The sequence below is a fragment of the Phascolarctos cinereus genome, unplaced genomic scaffold (genome assembly GCF_003287225.1).
Source record: "Phascolarctos cinereus isolate Bilbo 61053 unplaced genomic scaffold, phaCin_HiC Scaffold_1;HRSCAF=81, whole genome shotgun sequence".
NCBI classification, from domain to species: domain Eukaryota; kingdom Metazoa; phylum Chordata; class Mammalia; order Diprotodontia; family Phascolarctidae; genus Phascolarctos; species Phascolarctos cinereus.
The window spans coordinates 63946723-63970673 of record NW_027555514.1 but is presented as its reverse complement, the minus strand read 5'-3'; the positions used below and the strand labels follow the sequence as shown (position 1 = coordinate 63970673).

General features: G+C 37.0%; 1 protein-coding gene across 1 annotated transcript in view; it reads right to left on the bottom strand.

The window, feature by feature from the left end:
• The window catches only part of MYO3A (myosin IIIA), a 259169-nt gene that overhangs the window by 128034 nt on the left and 107184 nt on the right, over nucleotides 1-23951 (bottom strand). The window contains exons 9-13 of the mRNA XM_078151955.1: nucleotides 20264-20363; nucleotides 14309-14425; nucleotides 13450-13554; nucleotides 12931-13014; nucleotides 11463-11665 (exon numbers count right to left, since the gene is read on the bottom strand). Of these exons, the coding sequence (XP_078008081.1) occupies nucleotides 11463-11665; nucleotides 12931-13014; nucleotides 13450-13554; nucleotides 14309-14425; nucleotides 20264-20363 (609 nt within the window). The remainder of the gene's footprint in view (nucleotides 1-11462; nucleotides 11666-12930; nucleotides 13015-13449; nucleotides 13555-14308; nucleotides 14426-20263; nucleotides 20364-23951) is intronic.

Below are 23951 nucleotides of genomic sequence, written 5' to 3'. Positions count from 1 at the left end.
AGAGGGAGGAAGAGAATTTGGAACTGAAAATAAAAAACAAAAAAGTAACATTGATTCTTTTTTATTTTTCTTCTTTTATCATAATCACTACCTCCATTCAAACAGCAGCACCCCCTCCTGAAATAAAATCCCATCCTTGTAAGAAATAAGTATATTCCAGCAAAACAAATTTGTTGTATTGGTCCTGCCGGAAAATGCATGTACAGTTTTTACCTGCAGTTCACTACCTCTCCACTAAGAAGTGAGAAGCATTCTTTATCATCATTCTTCTGGAATCATACATGATTACTGAATTAATCAGAGTTCTTAAGTCTTTCAATGCTGTTTTCCTTTATAATTTTATGGTCAATGTATACATTTTTCCCTAGTTCTATTCATTTCACTCTCCACCAGGCATATAAGTCTTCCCAGGTTTCTCAAAATTGCCTCTTTAATTAATTCTTTGGACTTCCAGTGCCAAGATAGTGGAGTAAGAACCCTCTGAATCCCTCCAAAATTCCCCTCCAAACAACTAGAAAACTGCCTCAGAATTGACTTAGGTGTAGGGAAGCAGCTTATCAGCTCAACAAGAAAGGCCTGTCTCACTGGAGTGGGAGGAGAGCATGGTCCAAGAGCAGCAGCAGCAGCCAGCCTCATAGAAGGGGGCTTTCAGGAAGGCTCGAAGCCTGGGACAATCCACCACTGAGGAGCCACCCTCTTGCAACCCAGCAGACCCCTCAGCAAGTGAATAGTCTGTGCACGGCAGCAAGGCCCCATCACAGTGACCCCCACTTCCAGCACAAGCCACCAGCCAGGCCTTGACCCCATTGCTGACCAGTAGAGAAGCTGCATCCTGAGAGTGGTCAACAGCAATACCCTACCCCTGGGGCCTACCACCAGAGAGGCCCTTTTTCCATAGTAATCCAGCAGTGGGGCCCCACCCCTGCAGCAGGTGAGCAGCTAAATCCCACACCCAGGGAGGCCAACAGAGAAGTCCCACTCCCCAGTCCAAGCCAGAGGGATGCCTACCCTCCAGAGAAAGCAAGCAGCTAAGCCATGAAGTCCATTGAAAGCCAGCAGTAAGATCCAGAGCCCCAGCACAAAAAGCTTGGGACGGTACAGGATCAGAGTCCAACTGTCACATAAAAACACCAAGTCACAAAAAAGGCAGAAAAATGAGCAAAAATACCCAAACCCAAAAAAGAGTTTGACTAAAGGAAGTTACTATAGTGATAGAGAGGATCAAGGTATAAACTTAGAAGAAGATAATAATGTCAAAATGGCTACATATGAAGCCTCAAAGAAAAATGTAATTTGGTCTCAGGCCCATAAAGAATTCCTAGAAAACATTTAAAAGGATTTTAAAAAGCAAATTAGAGATGTAAAAGAAAAATTGGGAAAATAAAGGGGAGTAATGCAAGAGAATCATGAATAAAGAATCAATAGCATGGGAAAAGATATACAAAAATTTACTGAGAAAAATAACTCCTCAAAAAATAAAATTGGCTAAATGGAAAAAGAAGTACATAATCTCACTGAAGAAAACAATTCCTTAACAATTAGAATTGAACAAGTGGAGACTAATGACTCTATGAAACATTAAGATATGATAAAACAAAATAAAAAAAGTAAAAGAAAAGAAGAAAATGTGAAATTTCTCATTGGAAAAATAACTGACCTAAAAAATAGATCCAGGAGAGATCATATAAGAATTACTGGACTACTTGAAAACCATGATTAAAAAAAAAAAGCCTGGACATCTTTCAAAGAAAACTACAACAATCACTGCCTGAAAGAGATCCCAAAATGAAAACTCCCAGAAACATCATAGCCAAATTCCACAGCTAACAGATCAAGAAAAAAGTATTATACACAGTCAAAAAGAAACAATTTTGATATCATGGAGCTACAGTCAGGATTATACAGAATTCGGCAGCTTCCACATTAAAGAACCAGAGGCCTTGGAATACGATATACTGGAAGCATAAGAGTTAGGATTACAACCAAGAATCACCTACTCAGCAAAAATGAATATAATCCTTCAGGGGAAAAAAGGATATTCAATGAAACAGAGGACTTTCAAGCATTCTTAATGAAAAGACCAGAGATGAATGAATAATATAAGACTCAAAGAAAGCATTAAAAGGTAAAAAAGAAGCAAGAGATAGAAATATAAGAAATTCAATAAAGTTAAACTGTTTATATTTCTATAGGGCAAGATAATATTTATGACTCTTAAGAACTTTATTACTACTATAAGAGCAATTAGAAGTAATATATTTAGACAGAGGGCGTGGATATAAAGTGAGTTTGGCAGGATGATACTCCCAAAAACAAAACAAAACAAAGGAATGAGTGAAAATTGCACTAAAAGACGGACAGAGGAAGGAGGGCAGAGATTGAATGAGGGTAAATTATCTCACATAAAAGAGGCATGAAAGAGCTATTATAATGGAGGGGAAAATGGGGGTTTGAGGTGGTGAGTAAAGCTTAAACCTTACTCTCATCAAAACTAGCTTAAAGAGGGAATAACATACTCAGTTGGATATAAAAATCTTACCCTATAAGGAAGTAAAAGGGATCGAATAATAGAACGGGGAGAAAGAATTGATAAAAGGGAGGGTATACTGGGGAACGCAGTGATCAGAAGTAAAACACTTATGAGGGAAAGGGTGGGGAATAAGAGAGAAAGGGGGATAAACAAGTGAAAATAGCATTGAGGAAAATACACAGTTAGTTATCACAATTATCACAGCTATAAATGTGAATGGGATGAACTCTCCTATAAAATGGAGTAGGAGAGCAGAATGGATTAATAGGTGAAGAAGGAATTCTACCAAATTCCTTTTACAACACAAATGTTTGCTAATAACCAAACGAGGAAGAACCAAAAGAAAGAAAGAAAATTAGAGACCAATTTCCCCAGTGAATATTGATGCAAATTTCTAAATAAAATGCTAGCAAAGAGATTACAGCAGTATACCATCAAGATCATGCACGATGACTAGGTGGGATTTATACCAGGGATGCAGGGTTGGTTCAATGTCAGGAAAACTATCAACATACTTGACCATATCAATAACAAAATGAATGGAAACTATATTTATCTCAATAGATGCTGAAAAAGCTTTTAACAAAATACAGTACTCATTCCTATTAAAAACAATGGAGAGTATAGGAATAAGAGGAATGCGCCTTAAAATGATAAGCAGTATCTATCTAAAACCATCAGCGAGTATCTGTAATGGATAAGTTAGAAGCATTCTCAGTACAATCAGGGCGAAGCCAGGATGCCCATTATCACCTCTATTATTTAATATTGTGCTAGAAATGTTATCTATGGCAATAAGAGAAGAAAAAGAAATTAAAGGAATTACATAGGCAATGAGGAAATAAAACTATCATTTTTTTTGCAAATGATATGATGTTAGGTTTAGGAAATTCTAGAGAATCAACTAAAAAAAACCTACTTGAGCGGGGCAGAGCCAAGATGGTGGAGTGAAAGCAGCAACTTGCTTGAGCTTTCCCCCAACCCCCTCCAAATACCTATCAAAATGGCTCTAAACAAATTCTAAGGCAGCTTAACCCACAAAAAGACAGAGTGAAACAAATTTCCAGCCCAAGACAACCTGGATGATTGATCAGAAAGGCAAATCTTGGTGGGCTGGGAGTGGAGCACAGCATAGCGTGGACACACAGGCCACAGCAAACCTGGAGCAGGCCTCAGAGGACTGAATCACGGGCAGCTGTGCCGGTTTCCAGACTCCTCAATCCACGAATGCCAAAGAAAACTTAGAAGGTCAGTGGGAAAAGTCTGTTTCTGCAGTGCTGAGAGAGGAAGGCGGGGTCTCAGCTCCATTCCCCAAGAGCGTGGCCCTGCGGTGGGCAGCTGCTTCCCGAGCTTCCAGCCCACAGACTGAGGGGGAATCCAGTGGCTGATCAGAGGGGGATTGCAGGGATCTCTCTGCTGATGCTGAGGCAGGAATTTCTTGCTTTGCCCGTGCTTGGATCTGGGTCACAGTTCTGGATGGGGGTCCTGGGGTGAGGAGGAGTGCTGGCACAGTGGAGCTTGTAGTGGCTGTGGACAGGAAACCTTCCTCACAGTTCCAGGGCAGAAAGGAGTGCTTGTGGTCACTAATAGACCACAGCACAGGCCAGGAAAGGAGTAAACACCTCGCCCCTTATCATACCACCTTGCAAGAACTGAAAATTTATGGATCCCTACAAGTATCTCTGAAAACAGCTATATAAACCCCTGAAGCTTGGGACAGTACATTCTCCACACTGGAAGCAGACTCTTACCTTAACAAAGAGTTTAAAACTCAAGTAATTGGGCCGGGATCATGAGCAAGCAGTGCAAAAAGAGTCAGACTATATTATCTTACTTTGGTGACAAAGAAGATCAAAATATACAACCAGAAGAAGACAACAAAGTCAAAGCTCCTACATCCAAAGCTTCCAAGAATAAAATGAATCAGTCCCAGGCCTTGGAAGAGCTCAAAAGGGATTTTGAGAAGCAAGTAAGAGAAGTAGAGGAAAAACTGGGAAGAGAAATGAGAGTGATGCAAGAAAATCATGAAAAACAAGTCAACAGCTTGCTAAAGGAGACCCGAAAAAATACTGAAGAAAAAACACCTTAAAAAATAGCCTAACCCAAATGGCAAAAGAGGTCCAAAAAGCCAATGAGGAGAAGAATGCCCTAAAAAGAAAAATTGGCCAAATGGAAAAGGAAGTCCAAAAGATTACTGAAGAAAATACTTCCAATTAGAATAGAGCAATTGGAGGCTAGTGCCTTTATGAGAAATCAAGACACTGTAAAACAAATCCAAAAGAATGAAAAATAGAAAAATGTGAAATATCTCATTGGAAAAACAACTGACCTGGAAAATAGATCCAGGAGAGAGAATTTAAAAATTATTGGACTATCTGAAAGCCATGATCAAAAAAAGAGCCTAGACATTATCTTTCAAGAAATTATGAAACAAAACTGCACTGATATAGTAGAAACAGAGGGCAAAATAGAAATGGAAATAATCCACCAATCTCCTCCTAAAAGAGATCCCCAAAGGAAAACTCCTAGGAATGTTGTAGCCAAATTCCAGAGTTCCCAGGTCAAGGAGAAAATATTACAAGCTGCCAGAAAGAAACAATTCAAGTACTGTGGAAACACAATCAGGATAACACGAGATTTAGCATTAAAGGACCGCAGGGCATGGAATATAATATTCTGGAGGGCAAAGGAGATAGGATTACAACCAAGAATCACCTACCCAGCAAAACTGAGTATGATCCTTCAGGGGAAAAAAATGGTCATTCAGTGAACTAGAGGACTTTCAAGCCTTCTTGATGAAAAGACCAGAGCTGAATAGAAAGTTTGACTTTCAAATACAAGACTCAAGTGGAACATGAAGAGGTAAACAGGAAAGAGAAATCATAAGAGACTTATTAAGGTTGAACTGTTTACATTCCTGCATGGAAAGATGATATTTATAACTCACGAGACCTTTGTCAGTATTAAGGTAGTTTTGGGGAAAAAAATTATATGTATGTATAGGTAGATAGATAGATAGATAGATAGATAGATAGACAGAAGGCACAGGGTGAGTTGAAGATTAAGGGGTCATATCCGGAGAATAAAATTAAGGGGTGAGAGAGGATTATGTTTGGAGAAGAAGGAAGGGAGGGGTAGAATGGGGTAAATTATCTCACAAAAACAAAAAGAGAAAAGAAAATGCTCTTACAGTGGAGGGGAAATGGGGAAAGGTGAGAGGGAATGAGTGAATCTTATTCTCATAGGATTTGGCTTAAGGAGGGAATAACATACACATTCAATTGGGTAAGGAAATCTGTCTTACCCTATGGAAAATAGGGGGAGAAGGGGACAAGAGAGCAGGGGGATGATAGAGAGGAGGGCAGATTGGGAAAGGGGGTAATCAGAAGCAAATACTTCTGAAGAGGGACAGGGTCAAAAGAAAGAGTAGAATAAATGGGAGGGCAGGATAGGATTAAGGGAAATAGAGTTAGTTTTTCACAACATGTCTTCTATGAAAGTGTTTTGCATAACTGCACATGTATAACCTATATTGAGTTGCTTGCCTTTTCAATGAGGGTGGGTGGGGAGGGAGGAAGGGAGAAGATTTGAAACTTAAAGTCTTAAAAACATATGTTTAAAAAAATGTTTTCACATGCTACTGGGAAATAAGAAATACAGGAAATGGGGTACAGAAGTCTGTCCTGCCCTACAGGAAAATAGAAGGGGAAGGGGATAAGGGAAGGGGGGAAGAGATAGAAGAGAGGACAGATTAGGGGAAGGGATATTCAGAATGCATGCCAGCTTGGGGTGGGGGGAGGGGTGAGATGGGGTGAGAATTTGGAACTCAAAATCTTATGGAAGTAAATATTGAAAACTGAAAATAAATTTATATAAAAAAATGAAAAAATAAAAAAACTACTTGAAATTGTTAACAACTTTAGTAAAGTTGCAGGATACAAAATAAATTCACATAAATCATCAGTATTTCTATATATTACCAACAAAGTCTAGCATCAAGTGATAGAAAGAGAAATTCCATTTAAAATAACTGTAGATAATATGAAATACCTGGGAGTCTGCCTGCCAAGACAGGAACTATATGAACACAACTACAAAACTGTTTTCACAAAAATAAAGTCATATCTAAACATAATTAGAAAAATATGAATTGCTCATGGGTAGGCTGAGCCAATATAATAAAAATGGCAATTCTACCCAAATTAATCTATTTATTCAGTGCAATACAAATTAAACTATCAAAAAGTATTTTGTAGAGCTAGAAAAAATATTAACAAAATTCATTTGGAAGAACAAAAGTTCAAGGATATCAAGGGAATCAAAAAAAAAATGCAAAAGAAGGTGGTTTAGCCATACCAGATCTCAAACTGTATTATAAGGCAGTAATTATCAAAACAATCTGGTACTGGCTAAGAAATAGATCAGTGGAATAGATTAGGTACTAATTACATTATACTAATTACAGTAAATTATAGTAAATGACTATAGTAATCTAGTATATGATAAACCCAAAGAGCCAAGCTTTTGGAACAAAAACTCACTATTTGACAAAAACTGCTGGGAAAACTGTAAAACACTATGGGAAAAACTTGACATAGACCAACATTTCACACTGTATCCCAAGATTAGGTCAAAATGGGTATATGATTTACACATAAAGGGTGATACCATGAGCAAATTAAGAGAGCATGGAATAGTTTATCTGTGAAATTTATGAAAAAGGCAAAAATTTAGGACCAAAGAAGATATCGAGAACGTTATAAAATGTAAAATAGATGATTCTGATTTTATAAAATTAAAGTTTTTGCACAAACAAAACCAATACAACCAAAATTATAAGGAAAGCAGAAAACTGAGAAATTTTTTTGCAATAAATATCTCTGTTAAAGGCCTTATTATAAATATATAGAGAACTGAGTCAAATTTATAAAAATACAAGTCATTCCCTAATTGATAAATGATCAAAAGATGTGAACAGGCAGTTTTCAAAGAAATCAAAGCTATCTATAGTCATATGAAAAAATGCTCTTAATTACTATTGATCAGAGAAATGAAAATTAAAATATCTCTGAGGTATTACCTCATACCTATCAGAGTGGCTAATATGTCATAAAAGGAAAATATTGGATGTTGGGGGGGTGTAGAAAAACAGGGACACTAAGGCACTGTTGGTTGATGAGTGAACTGATCCAACCACTCTGGAGAGCAATTTGGAACTATGCCCAAAGGACTATAAAACTGGACATACCCTTTGATCCAGCAATACCACTGCCACATCTGTATCCCAAGGACATCCAAAAAAAAAAAAAAGGGAAAAGGACATATTTGTACAAAAATATTTATAGCAGTTCTTATTTGTGGTAGCTAAGAATTGGAAATCAAAGGGATGTTCATCAATTGGGGAATGGCTAAATAAACTGTGGTATATGATTGTAATGGAATATTATTGTGCTATAAGAAATGACAAGTAGGATGTTTTCAGAAAAACCTGGAAACACTTACATGAACTGATGCAAAGTGAAATGAACAGTACCAAGAGAATGTTGTATACGGTAACAGCAAAATTATTTGACGAAGAACTGTGAGTGACTTAGGTATTCTCAGCAACACGGTGACCTAAGACAATCCCAAAGGACTAATGATGAAGCATACTATCCGCCTCCAGAGAAAGAATTGATATTGACTGAATACAGATTGAAGCATGCTATTTTCACTTTCTTTCATTTTTTAATTTAAGTCTTATACAAAATGACTACCATGAAAATATTTTGCATGATTGCATATGTATAACCTATATGTGATTGCTTATAATCTGAGGGAGGGGAGAGGGAAAGGAGGGAGGAAGGGATAGAATTTAGAACTCAAAACTTTAAATAAAAATCTTTTAAAAATTGGAAAAAATTAATTCTTATGGCACAACAATACTCTAATCCATTTAGGTGACCATAATTTGTTTCAGTAATTCCCTGATTTATGGACATCCACTTTGTTTTCAGTCCTTTGCTATAAGAAAAAGGGCTGCTATAAATATTTTTGTATATATGGCTTCCTTTCCCTCTGTCCTTGATTTTTTTTTGTGGTAAAATTCTAATAGTGACATCATTAAGTCAAAGGATATGTACAATTAATGACCTTTTAAGTATAATTCCAAGTTGCTTCAAGAATGTTTAGGTCAATTTGTAGCTCCAGCAACAGTTACCACAGTGTACTTATTCTTTCATAGCCCCTCCAACAATTGTTATTTTCCTTTTTTGTCATCTTTGTCAATATGATGAGTATAGGATAGAACCTCAAATTTGTGTTTTTAACATGTATTTGTTTTATTATTAGAACACTTTTCATATGCCTGTAAATAGCTTGTCTTTCTTCTTTTGAGAATTGTCTTTCTGAGAGCTACTTAGTGCAGTGGGTAGAACTTTTAACTTGGGATCAGGAGGTTCTGCATTCAAGTCCTGCCTCAGATGTTTTCTGGCTGTGTGACCCTGGGCAGGCAATATAACCTCTGTCTACCTCAGTTTCCTTATCTGTAAAATGAGGATAACATATAACTCCCAGGGTAACTGTGAGAATAAAAGGACATAACACATTTTTAGTCTTTGTAAACTTTTAGTTACTAAATAATATTATAGTTATTTATTACTATTAACATTAAATATGTTTATATCCATTGACCATATATCCATCATTGAGACATTTTGAACTTTTTCATGTATATAGTGAAAGGCATGGGTCTAAAACAAATTTTTCTATATTAGAATCGAATTTCCCAATTTTTTTTTCTGGAATAATGCTTGATTTATATTTCCCCATTTCTTGGGTCACCCTTATTTATAAAGAAGTATTACTGTCTCAATTTGATAGGTGAAGACACTTTAGTTCTGAAAAGTTAAATGATGGGTCAAAACTACCGGTCTCCTGATTAAGTCCAGCACTCCAAATCACAGAATTTCAGAATTGGAAGAAATCTCCAAGGCCACCTAGTAGTATCCATATCTGGACAAGAATCTCAGCCATAATATATTTGATAAATAGAAAGAGTATGCATAAACCTGCTTCCTTCTAGTCATTATGAAAAATCCATTACTAAGATACTACAACATAACCAAGTATCTGTAAGACCCTGTTTACCTTAGAGTAATATGAATATGATGTTAACATTTGACCATAGAGTAGTATAAAACAGGTAGAACACACAGTAGCATATAATAGAGAGTAGTAAATATAGAGTATTAACATTCTAAAAGTAGACATGGATACCATCCACATTTCCCAATGAGATTAAATACAGGAAGAAAGGTCCATATATATGAAAGCATCCATAGCAATACTTTCTGTGTTAGTAAAGAAATGGAAACAAATAAGTGCCCACAAACTTGGGAAGTGGCTAATCAAATGGCAATACGTGAATGTAATGGAATATTACTGTACAATAAGAAACTATGAATTTGAAGAATTCAAAGAAATTAGAATAATGCAGATTGAAGGAGGCAGAACCAAGAAGACAATATACACAATTACAACAATAATGTAAATCAAAAGAATTTTAAAAATGAAACAGTTGTGTGATTTTTAATGACTGAGCAGCCCTAGAGAAGAGTTGTGAGAAGAGACTATTGGTATAGAATATTGCACAAACTGGCAGATATGATTAATGTGTGAGAAGAAGAAGAAGAAGAAGAAGAAGAAGAAGAAGAAGAAGAAGAAGAAGAAGAAGAAGAAGAAGAAGAAGAAGAAGAAGAAGGATGAGGAGGAGGAGGAGGAGAAGGAGAAAGAGAAAGAGGAGAAGGAGAAAGAAAAGGAGGAGAAGGAGAAAGAGAAGGAGGAGAAGAAGATGATGAGGAAGAAAAGGCAAAAGAAAGAAATGAAAGAGAGGAGAGAAAGGAAAGAAAGAAACTAAGAAAGAAAAAAAAATGTATGGACATGAATTGGGCCCAGAATTGAATGGAAGAGCAAACTAGACTGACTTAATAAGATGTAAATTTTCCCCCACCTATATTTATTTCCTCCCTGAAATCCTTCCATGAACCCCAGACTAAGAGCCTCTGTACTAAAAGAATAAGAGGAGGGTATCCATGGCTTGGGTTAGCTTCTTTCTGGAAGATTTATCTGAAGACATTGACAAGAGGAGCATGAGATAAGAAAGAGGTCATTTATTCATTCACCAAACAATTATGAAGCACTATACTTCAGGTACTGTGCCGGCAATACCAAGACAAACATAAAATGGCTCCTGCCCTTAAGGCAGCTAACATTCTGTTGGTGGGAATCCAAATATATACATACATACACACACACACAATGTAGGGATGAGGAAGGAGTATATTTGCATAGAGGACAGTCTGTTCAAAGCCATAGAGATGGAGGAGGGAATATCGTGTTCAGGGAATAGCAAGTAAACAACTTGGCTGGAACACAATGTGCATGAAGGCGAGTGATGGGTGATAGATAACCCTGAAAAACAGTTTGGAGACAGACAGTGAAGGAATTTCCCCATATAAGTGGTTTTCTTTGTAATTCTTTACAATTTATTCTATGTGTGTAAAAACATTATTCTGAGAAGGGAAACATAGACTTCAGACTGTCACATTGGTCCAAAACACCAAAAAAGGTTAATAATCGCTGCTCTAGAAGCAGTAGGGAGGCAATGAAGCTTCTGGAGCAGAGAACTGACACGGTCAGATCTGTGCTTTGAATCTATCAGTTCAGGGGTTCTAAGGAGGGTAGGTTGGAATGGGGGAGTCTAAAGGCAGGGAGACAAATTTGTAAGCTATCAGTGCAAGCTACATAGGTAGAGGGTATACCCACACTAATGAAATCATGATTCCACGAAAATATCAAGTACGCTGCTGTAAAGAACATTACATCATGAACCCTGGAATAACATATTTGATTACAGTTCCTCCAAACCTGTGGATGTTTTCTGTATACTTACACAGCTTGGTGGATAACTCTGGACTTTTCAAGTAAGTATTCTGAAATCTGAGCTCCAATCACAACGCCAGTGGAGGTGAAATTCATTTCTAAATATTTTCCAAAACGGCTCGAATTATCATTAATAATAGTGCAGGCATTGCCAAAAGCTTCCACCAGATTGTTCACCTGGAGAATCTTCTCTTGTAGAGTTCTGTTATTAGCCTAGATAAAAGAAAATATAACACAGAAAGAAAGTTTTAACAATACGGTATATACATATATACATATGTATGTATGTAAGTATGTACACACATACATTAAGTCCATTTCTATCTTTTTGATAAACAAATAATCTTTTATGTTATATACTACAGCCTGGCACCTATTCAACCTAAATATGTAGTTAGCTGCACAATGCATTCACAGTGAAATATGGTATATTAGGCGTATTGAGTCACTGGGATGTAATGGAAACAACACATGCATTTGGGGTCAGAATATTGTTGTTGAGTCCTTTCAGTCACATCTGACTCTTCATGACCCCATTTGAAGTTTTCTTGGCAAAGATATTGGAGTGTTCGTCATTTCCTTCTCTAGCTCATTTTACAGATGAGGAAACTGAGGCAAACAGTTAAGTGACTTGCCTAGAGTCACATAGCTAATAAGTACCTGAGGTTGGGTTTGAACTCAGGTCCTCCTAACTCCAGACTCAGCACTCTAGCCACTGTGCCACCTAGCTGACCATCAAGTATATGTTTAAATCTTGACCTCACAGAATTTCGGATTTGGAAGGGTCATCATTAGCCATGTAGTCACCCCACACCCCCAAAATAATCCCCACTAGCATGTAGTGTACCTGACAAGTGGAAACCCAGGATCCTTTATTCATATAACCCCCAGATAACTAGTTATATGATCTCAACAAAGGCATTTGACCTCTCCATTCTGCTTCTTCCTTGTATAATACTTGATCTGCTTACCTCTTAGAATGTTAAAAACAAAAAGCTGAAAGAGATGTCCAAGAAAATCTAGTGCCCAAACAATAACTCCTGTTATAGGTTAGCCCTTCCTTCCCCCAGGTAGTCATCTAGATTTTGCTTAAAGATCTCCAGTGATTGGAAACCATGACCTCCTTTGGCAGCTCTCTCTCATAATTCTCCACCTAACGATCTATCCTCTTGTACTGGTCAAGCTGACGGTGCAGTGGATAGATAGCTGACCTCAAAAAAAGGAAACATCTAGCCCAAAGTCTACCTCTGACATATCCTGACTGGGGGACTCTAGGAATGCCATATAACCTCCCAATGCTCCAAGAAACTCTTTCACCCAATAAATTTCAGAGAAGGAGCAGATCAGTTTTGGTAGAAATAGTATCTTTACCTGGCAGCTCCCTATACCAGTGAAATCACATGCTCAATCCCTACCTCTACAGTGTGTGTGTGTGTGTGTGTGTGTGTGTGTGTGTGTGTGTGTGTGAATTAGTTTACCTTTCCAAGAACAGTTAGCTGCTGAACTAAGAGATGGGCACTTTCAGTCTTTCCAGCCCCACTTTCTCCAGAAATGACAATACACTGTATGGTTTAAAAAAAAAAGAAAAAAAAAGAGAAGATAGAAGTTGAAGTCTATATGTTAAATGAATTTTAATCTAGTACACTGAGAAATAATAATAATAATAATAATAATAATAATAATAATAATAATAATAATAATAATAATGATAGCTGACATTTAAATAGTGCTTATTACATGCCAGGCACTGTGCTAAGCACTGTATAATTACTATCTGATTTGATCCTCACAACAACTCTGGAAGCTAGGTGCTATTATTATCCCTAGTTTACAGTTGAGGAAATTAAATTAAACAGAAGTTAAGTGACTTGCCCAGGGTCACAGAGCTAGTAAGTATCTGAGGCCACATTTGAACTCAGGACTTCCAGACTCCAGGACTGGTGCTCTATTCACCAAAACATATGGCATCAATGCAACTGATATGAGAAGAGTCTTACCTGATCTGAATTATATGTTACCATGGACTGATAGCCTAAGTCTGCCACTGCAAAGATGTGGGGAGGGTTGGCAGTTCGCTTTGCTCCAATGTAGAGTTTTGAATGCTAGAAGGAAAAGAAGACATGACAAATCAGAATGTACCTGTCACTTGTGAAGTGTTATTTTTTTAAAACTAGACCTCCTGAATTATTCACAAATATATCCTGAAATTTAAAAGCAAAATCCAAGGCTATCATATGTATAACAGGGGACAGGGGCTGGTCCTGTGATTTCATTAGCACATGATACACCCAGGTCTAGAGACTCCCTCTATCAATGCAACTTGACATCTTTTTGGCGATTTATGGCTTTACTGAGTTGCCTAGAATAAGGGTTAAGTGATTTGCCCAGGGAGCACACAACCAATGTGTGTCAGAGGTAGAACTTGGTCCTAGGTCTTCCTGTCTTTGAGGTTGACTCTACAGGATTGTAATATCTTGAGTAAAGATTTTAACAAATACTGATTTTTTTTTCAATGTGCTGATTGAAATGATCATAGGCAGTATTTCTAAAGGCAGCTTTGCATCGTGGGTAGAGCAAATATCTTTCCTGGAGCAAGGAAGCCTTGGATTAGAATCTTGCCTCTGATACATACTAACTGCTTGACCTTAAGTAAGTCCCCTAATCTCAGATCCAGGACATCATTTAAAACTTAAGCTATAGATAGTTTATGATCTGTATTGGTGGAGGGAGTTTTTACATTAGGAGTTTCCTTTATTGTACTAATAAAATCAAAGATTCGATCCCTCTATCCATTAAAAAAGAGTTAAAAAGTGCACTTGATCAAAATGAGAGAATACAAGTCATTTTCTTTCATACCTTTGTGGAATAAAGGTCCAAATTCTGAAATGGGTTAATTGCAATGAGTATATCTCCAACATAGATGTAGATCTGATCACGGGAATAGCATTTCTGAAGCTGCTCTGACACAGTCTTCTGTAAAGACAAAAGAAGGGTGTTTTTGCCTTTTCATCCCTTCTGATTGAATAAAATGAAAGAATTAAATAAATGAACCTCCTTCTATTTGGCTAATTCTGCTATCTAACAAGCACACTACCTTGAATCAGAGATAAGGACCAAAAAGGGAAAAATGGTACCTTACACGTATATACACTTGTGTCCAGAGGCATAATAGTGATGTGACGATAAGTGTCCTTCATAAGCACAGACATAGCCGAAGCTATTTGTCTTGATTTTTAAAAGCTGAGATGTGCCATGAAAGATGGTTGCTAAATGTCATTTTCCAAATGAAAGCGCTGATATTGAACCTATAGAGTATTATAGAGAAAAGGAATGGGAACAACTATAAAACTCCATTATCTGCCAAGAGGCAGAGGGAGATGGTATAAGGTCAAGAGGAAGAACAGAAAAGAGAAGGGAAGGTGGCTTTTAGAGGCATTTGGAACATGGTTTGGTTCCAATCACTTCATGTTATTATATGTGCCTATGGTCCAGTTCATCACTTAATTTAGAAATCCATGGGTAAAAACTTTTTAAAGAACCTTTTTATCCTTGACAAATCACATGAGTATATAAAATCAATATTAAGCAAGAGTTAGAGATCAGCATTTTATGAGAACTGATTTATTACATGAAGCAAAGTTGAAAAGCAAAAGGAGTTTTTTGTTTATTCATTGCAAAAGATTTAAGGTATGGATAGTGGCTAGAAGCAAAATGGCAAGAGCTGAAACAGTTGCAGAAATATGTATCATCTCTGTGCTCAATATAAGCCTATTGTTCTAACCTCCGTGGGCTAGTAGGTTAAATTCAAGGCCCAGTGGATTTCTCATATCCAATTAACAATAATGTATAGCTATTTACAGAGTCAAATTATGTGCACAGAATCGTTAAAGAATCCAGAAATGCTCCCAGACTAAACATAATGGAAATAATTTGTGGCAATGAAAACAGATAGTAATAGTAATACACTGTGACAAGCAAAAATTATCTTGGGCCTAGGCCATATTTTTGTTCCTCGAATGAGGTTCAAGGTAAAGGGATTGTTTTCCTGCTCTCACCTCCTATAGGTCCTATGTCCATCAACAAGATGATTGTGAAGCTCTTCTGGTCCTATTCAGGCTCCCTGATAGCAGCCAATCCTGACCCTAAGGGTCAGGAGTCAGGACAAGTAAAAGAGGGACAGAAAAGGTAAAAAGACAGGAAAGAAGACAGAAAGATTATTCTTTATTTTTTTCTTTCCTTATTTTCATCATCTTCAGTCCTTTACTATCCCTTAATATCTTCTGCTCATCAGAAGTTTGGATTTCACTCTTCAAGCCTACTATAGCAACCAAGGCCTAAGAAAGACTTATGTCAAATAAAGCCTAGGCATAGTGAACCAGGATTTACCTTTAGCCTTCTCGTGTCTTGAAGCTTAGGGATCTGAGCCTTCCTGGCAAAGGAAATTTACAGGTGGTACCTATATCTTCTGGTACTTTTCTTCTGTTATTTAAATACTTTTAGGAATCTTACTTATTTCATTGGAGTGGGTGCTCCCTACACATTTATTACACTTTCTTGTCAATGTGCTGATGAATGCCCCCAAATTTATCTAGACTGGCCCTCGAATGGACATAGAATTCATTGCCATGTCTGTATTGCCTAAGCTTGCCAACTTGACGAGCTCTACCAGAGTCCGACTTAAGAATCTAAGCTCATCTCCCTGTCACAGAGAGGCAGTTATAAGACAAAAAAAATAAAGATAATTGGCATTGAATTGTACTTTACAAAATTCCTAAACTATGTTATCACAATTGATCCTCACAAAAACCTTTTGAAGTAATACCTCCTAATAGTAAAAGTTCTTTGGCTCACCAAGACCCTGTGAGGTATTCCTATTTTACCCATGGCAAACTGAGGCTCAGAGAGGTAAAGTGATTCATTCAGGGTCTATAGTCAGTGTCGAAGTCAGAAATTCAAACCAAGCACTCCAAATTCAGTGACCTTTCTCCAACATCACACAATTCAGAGATCAATTTCTCATATACCATGCTTGAAATTTGCATCTGATAATAAAGACACATGTGGCTGGATTACATCTTATAAAATTCAGACTAATTTTTATTGGTACTTCTTTTCTGTATTTTAAAATCTAGTTATGTCAGAGCAGCTAGGTGGTGCAATGGATAGCGCACCAGCCCTGGAGTTAAGAGGACCTGAGTTCAAATCTGGCCTCAGACACATAACACTTACTAGCTGTGTGATCCCGGGCAAGTCACTTAACCCCATTGCCTAGCCAAAAATTAAAAATAAATCTAGTTATGTTATTTACAAGCAAAAAAGAAAAGATTGGGTTGGCTTTCAGGGCCATCCATGAAAAGATTCAAATGCTGTAAAACATACACAAGGAAGAAAAAACCCTTAACATTTAGTGACCTCTAATATATGTAATTCTCATTTATTACTGCTGTAAATTTCCTAGAATTTCTGACTTCAAAACAAGAAAAATTTTAATTTTATGATCAGGTCCTTCATGATTCAATTGAACAATGATGGTATATTTAAAAACTGTCACTCTAAATGACAAATCACATGATTTAAAAGCCAGGCCTAATTTCTTTTTTTTTTTGGTTATTGTTATTTTAGGCAATGGGGTTAAGTGACTTGCCCAGGTCACACAGCTAGTAAGTGTTATGTGTCTGAGGCCAGATTTGAACTCAGGTCCTCCTGAATCCAGGGTCGGTGCTCTATCCACTGCGCCAGCTAGCTGCCCCACAGGCCTAATTTCTTGAGTGTTCACTTGTTAAAAATCATATAGTGTTAGTTTAATTCTTTGCCTTTTTCAAAAAACAAAGGTGAAATCTGGAGTCAGCTTTGCTGATATGTTATTGACCAGTGAAATAAATTGGTGAAATACTCCACTTAATTTTCATTTTGCTTAGCCCAATAATAGGAAGCTGGCCAGTCTAAACTTTCTCTTTTGTAATTTAAAACTGTAAAATGACGAAATGTACTTCTCACAGTGCTAACCTTCACAGTTAGGGGCAGGTAGGTAGAGCATGGGCCTTGGAGTCAGGAGAAACTGAATTCATAGCTGGCCTCAGGCACCAGCTGTGTGAGCCTGGACGAGTCACAGCTCTGTTTGCCTCAGTTTCCTCATCTGTAAAAGGAGCTGGAGAAGGAAATGGCACACCACTCCAGTATCTTTGCCAAGAAAACCCCAAATGGAGACATGGAGAGTCAGACGTGTCTGAAATGACTTAACAACAAACCTTCACAGTGACTAAGGATATTACTGTAAGACCAAGGTTTAGCTTTTGTTTCTGCTAAACTCAGAAAATAAAATAGATCCTCAAATATTTGACATATTCTAAAAATACTTAAAATGCTGTTCTTTAAGTACCTAACATCACGTTAAGCACCTGCTATCCATCCATTCATCCATCTTTTCATCTCTTTCTTGTTCCCTCTCTTTTTTTCTCTATTTCATCAAGCATTCATTTTTTTCCTCCTTCTCAATTCCCCCCATCCAATGAAAGAAAAAAGAAATACAGAAAGAATTACATGATAAATATATAAGCATAGTCACGCAAAATAAATGACCATTGGTCGTCTCCAAAAACGTGCTTCTTATTTTGCATGTTACTTTATCATCTTTCTGTCCTGAGGTGGGAAGCATTTTCATGATCAGTCATCTGGAGTCATGGTTGATCATTAAATTGATCACAGTTATTAAGATTTCCTGAACTGTTTTTTTTTTGCTATACTTAGGTTAAAGTATAAATTATTCCTCTAGTTGTGCTTGTTTAAGTTTACTTCAGTTCAAACAAATCTTTCCGTGTTTCTTTGAAATGGCCTTCTCCCACCTCTTTCCAACAGAACTGTAGTATTCCACTGCATTAATATATTGCATTTCTAACTGTAAGCACATGATATAAAATGCAAGTTGAGGATAAAATGTAATTTTAAGGAAGTACTCTCCTCTTACTCATGTTTGAAAATCATAAAGCCATCATTTTCGCATGAATATGACATTGGATCTTGGTTTGTATCCCATAGTCCTTCCCATACTGAATTTTATTTACTGATTAAAGGTATATGCATTTAATAAGGCCTATTGATGGTTTTTTTTTTTGGTGGTGATATTGTAGGCCAAAGGGTTTTATCTCTTTTCCTTCAGTGCACAAAAAGGGTTTAGGGACTGAATCTGTGATTTCATTGATTCAGAGAACAGATGAGGAAACATCTACCAATGCAGGACTGCACTTTCTCTGAAACGTAGTCTTAAAGAGCTGCAGAGAGTGCCAGGAGGTTAAATGACTTGTCCAGAGTCACCTAAACTTGTTATGTGGCACAGTTAAAACCTGAACCCAGACCTCCCTGGCTTTGAGGCCAGCTCTCTATCAGCAGGTTGTCTCTCATATTCACAATGATCAAACTAAATATGAATCATTTCATCTTGGAACCCTCACATGTCTAACTGATCAGTTTGTCACTTGTTTCTATTTAAACATGCAATATTTAATGTCATTATGCTGGAAGCATACCTAGTGCCAACTGCTCCCTGCCCTCTTTAGGGAGTGATATACATTATCTGAAATATTTCGTCTAAGGGATTTTAAAATGTTGTCACTAAGTTACGTTGAAGAAGCCTTCCTTGATTTCAAGATGTGTGATGCTTGCAAATGAAGTCATTTTTAAAAGAACTGTAGTTTTTTTTTTAAATAAAGCTTTAAAAAATAAAGCTTGAATGAATCAAATGCTGGTTTCTGTTTACAGAACATTAAAGTTAACCTGGTTTATTTCTAAGCAAAATTAACTTGGACAGCTGTCAAAGGTATTCAGAGAGCTCCTGAATTAGGTAGGACAGAGGGTCTAAATTTTTGCTGAAGAGGGGCTATTATGAATTTTTCTGAAGTCTTATGATTACTTCTGGAGACATGAGAAGGTTGATGCTGAGACTGCAAGTTACCAGCCTTCTAACCACTTGCCCATGGAGTCAGGCTGTGTGGGAGCAGAATTTATTGCCTCTGCTGAGAATTCTTAGGGAACATGAGTTAGGGATTGAAGGATAGAGTAGAAGCTTGGTGGTGGCACACACTTTCTTCTCCCTGTGGGGAACTCCCCAAAGCCTGGAAGATGGTCGTGGCTGGAGGATCAAACTGACTTGAAAATCAACTAGGCTAAGAATTATAGAAGGGACCTCAGAGGTTATCCAATTCAGCCTATAATGAATAGAGATCTTTGCTCAATGTGTCTGACAAGTGACCATTTAGCCTCTATTTGAAAACCTCTAGGAATATGTAACATAGCACCTTCTGAACCCATCCCACTTTTGACTCTTTTCTAATCAGAAAAAAAGCTAAGAAGCTTTTCTAAAAGATTTAAGTTGAACTGGAATCTTTCATTATCCCTCTGGCACCAAGGAAATTCTTCCATGTGACAACCACAAGACAGTTAACACATGTACCTCTCTTCCCTCCACTCCACCTTAAGATTTCAAAGTCAACTGCTAGATCATCATTTATCACTTAGAGAAACCTGACATTTTTTAGGGGGAAAATATAAACATTATTGTAACCAGGGGTAAAGTTTGAGGGATTTTTATGTTGCTGGTACTTCATAGTGAAGGACTGGAAGAAGGCATGTAGCGTGCTTTATGGTGAGGCTGGACATTTAGGCTCCTCATACTTATATTTAATAGATTATGTCAATACTAAGTAGGAAGCTCAGGAATAGGTCATCAGATTATAAGAACCATGGAAAGGGGCTACCTCAAAGGCATGCTATTAATAAAATGCCATCTGGGTAACATGTCTAAATTGAATTTCTTACCTCATCCAAGACTTCAAGGGTAGCTAAATCATCTACATCCTTTGGAGAGGACACTGAAGCTTTACTGTAGTTACTTTTCTTGGTATGAATGCGCTCATGTCTACAAAACAAAACAAAAAACCCAAAATTTTCTGATCTAAGAAAGCATTATTGACACATCAGTAGTAGCAACTCATAGACATTCAGAATTGAACAACCTCCACGAAAGAGGCCTAGCAAAATCCATGGGTGCCACTTCGCTAGGCAAACTTTCCAATGTGGCAGTTCAAGAATAAACCAACCCTAGTTTATATCTACATAGGTCACCTCTAAATATGTCTTATTTAATTATAAATTGGTTAGCTTGGGTGATAAAAAATAAAAAATAATAAAAATAATAAAAAAGGATTTCCTTTCCTTTTTTGTAATAGAGTCCAGTTGAGGTTGATATTATTCAAAGCACACTAAGGGGAATATTCTTCTTCGCCCAGTAAAATTCCATTTTATTCTGAAAAAAATCCATATATCTTCAAAAGATTCCAAATCAAGAGAAAAATTAATTCCATGAACAATAAAAATAGGTTTTCTGGTTGAGAAGGAAAACCACTTGCTTATGGAAGGCATGGGGTTGAAAAGACTGGAAAAAGACAGGGAGTGTTATGGTTAAATTTAAGTTTCATGGCTTATTAGCAGCAGCTCACACAGACCGAACTCTTTCAGGTTTACAAAGCACTTTTAGTTTTACAGTTGAGGGAATTAATTTTATTTTAATATTTTAACATGAATTTGCATGGATGAATGAAACCTTTGTAAGGAGGGTGACTTAAGAGACAACAATGAACAATGAATCAAGTATTCAAATCTGTACCATTTGAAGTAAGAAGTAGGTAAAATATGGTAATGAGTTGTAGCTCAATGGAAATATGCAATGTAAATTTGGATGATGCGACCACTTCAGAGAATTCATCATTTGCACCAATCGAAATCTGGTTGTGTAGCATGTGGAAGGCATGCTGGACCTGAGGTTATGAGACCTGGGTTCAAAATGCTGGCCCTGCCACTTAGTAACTGTGACTTGGTACAAGCCTCTGCACTCTTTGGAGGCTCATTTTCCTAATCTTTAAAATTAGAGGTTTGGACCAGATGACCTTTGGGGTTTCATTCAGCCCTTACATTCTGTGAGTCTATAGGTCAAATATACTGCAATAAAAGCTTGTTGGTTATTGCTGCAAATAGGACATTAGGGTTCTTCCTAGAATCTGGAAGAAACAACTTCACTGTACTATGCTATGCTACTTAATACAGGAAGGATCTGTAACATCATTGGTCTATCCCCTAATGTAGACTGTAACATTACTCTGTACAATTTAGTGTATAGTCTTTGACAGTTGCTGCCATCGAAAACATTGGTCATCTTGCAGTTGACCTCTTAATAAGAATCTGTAAACTCAATGAGGCTGGTTCTTGGACAAAAGACATATGTATGTATATATGTATATATGTATGTATGTATGTATGTATGTATGTATGTATGTATGTATGTATGTATGCATGTGTGTGTGTCTCTATAGCTATACATGTACACAATATATAAATAATATATACATATATACATACACATATATGCATATAAACACGATCTGGTCTCATGCCCACATTTGAAGCCTTGGAAGAGCCTAGCCAAACCTAGGCTCTGCAAATCATAGCCTTCAAGATCTCAATGTCACCTTCAAGTCAATTCCAATGTGAATCAGAGTAAGATTTCAATGGAGATTATGTCATAAAATGGCCTTAAAGGAAGTCTGGAAAGAAAAATGAGGGAAAGGGAGACTGCTAATCATCTTGACTTTATAGGTTCATAGGCTCATTGCTCTAGTGTTTGGAAGGGATTTCAGAGGTCATGGAATCCATTCTCTTCATTTCACAGATGTGGAAGTGACTTACTGGGGGTTATATAAGTAGTAAGTGACAGAGGTAGGATTTGAACCTAGATCCTCTGACTCAGCTGCACTTCATTTTTACCTGTTCTAGGTGGTTGAATTTACCCTTGCCTCCCTTCAGTATGGAAATGAACAACAAGCAGAAATCTGTCACATAAATTTCCAAAATAATTTAATCTTCAATCTCCTGCCAAGATGAATAGTGATATTATAATATACTATCATTTGTTATTCACTGATAGAATATGCTACCTTGGTATTAAACTTTTATCCTTACTCTATAGATTATATAAAATCTAACATCATCTCAGGTGACCCAGATCAGACAATTCAAAATCAGAAGGAATTTATTTTTTTAATTTTTACAAAATCCCATAAAAATTTGTTTTTAAATGAAATTTTCTTTTCAAATAACAAGCACTTTTTTTCTTTCCCTCCTACACACTTGCTGTAAAAAAGAAAAACAAAACCCTTGTAACAAACATCCATAATCAAGCAAATCAAATTCCCACATTGGTCATGTCCAAAAATGTGTGTCTTATTCTGAATATTTAGTCTCTCATCTCTCTCTGTCAAGAAATGAGTAGCATTCTTCATCACTGGAAAATTAGAAGGAATTTGCTCAGTCAGTTGTTTTTCAGTCATGTCCAATTCTTCATGACCGCATATGAGTTTTTTCTTTTTTTGGCAAAGATACTGGAGTGGTTTGCTATTTCCTTCTCCAGATCATTTTACAGATGAGGAAATTGAGTCAAAAAGAGTTAAATAACTTGCCCAGGGTCACACAGCTAGTACATGTCTGAGGTAGGATTTGAACTCAGGAAGAATGAGTCTTTTTGACTTCAGGCTTGGCACTTTATCCATTGCATCACCTAGCTTCTAGCTCTAGGAATTTAGAGATCATTTAACCCAAATCTGCGAGCCATGCCAGTAGAATGCTAGCATAGGCAGATCCTGCCAAGATGGAAAGGTTTTGAGTAAAGGATGTGGTGATGGGCTAGTATAGGGCAGCACTTGGCACAGGGTCTAGCTCATAGTAGGTGCTTAATAAATATTTGTTGATTAATTAATGTCATCTGATAACCAATCTAGCTAATAGTATAGACTGCCGATTGTCAGTTAGCCAACAAGCATTTATTTTATTTTATTTTTCTAGAAATGAGGCCTTTATCAGAGAAATTCACTTCAAAATTTTTTTTTTCGCAGTTACTGTTGCTAACTGTATTTTCTTCCATCCTATTCCTCCCCCTATTATTCTATTCTCTCTCTCCTTTCACCCTGCCCCTCCTCAAAAGTGTTTTGCTTCTGACTAGCCCCTCCCTCAATCTGCCCTCCCTTTTATCACCGCCCCTTCTCTTATACCCTTTCCCTCCTATTTTCCTGTAGGGTAAGTAGGATAGATTTCTATGCCCAATTGGGTGTGTATGTTATTCCCTCTTTGAGCCAGTTCTGATGAGAGTAAGATTCAATCACTGCCTCTCACCTCCTTGCCTCTTCCCCTCTACTGTAAAAGCTTTTTCTTTCCTCTTTTATGTAAGATAATTTACCCCATTCTATATCTCTCTTTCTTTCTCTCAGTCACCTCTTAATTTTATTTTTTAGATATCATCCCTTCATATTCAATTCACACATGTGCCCTATCAATATATGCTCCCTTAAACTACCCTAATAATGAAAAAGATCTTATGAGTTACAAATATCATTTTCCCATGTAGGCATATAAATAGTTTAAACTTATTAAGTTCCTTATGATTTTCCTTTTCTGTTTA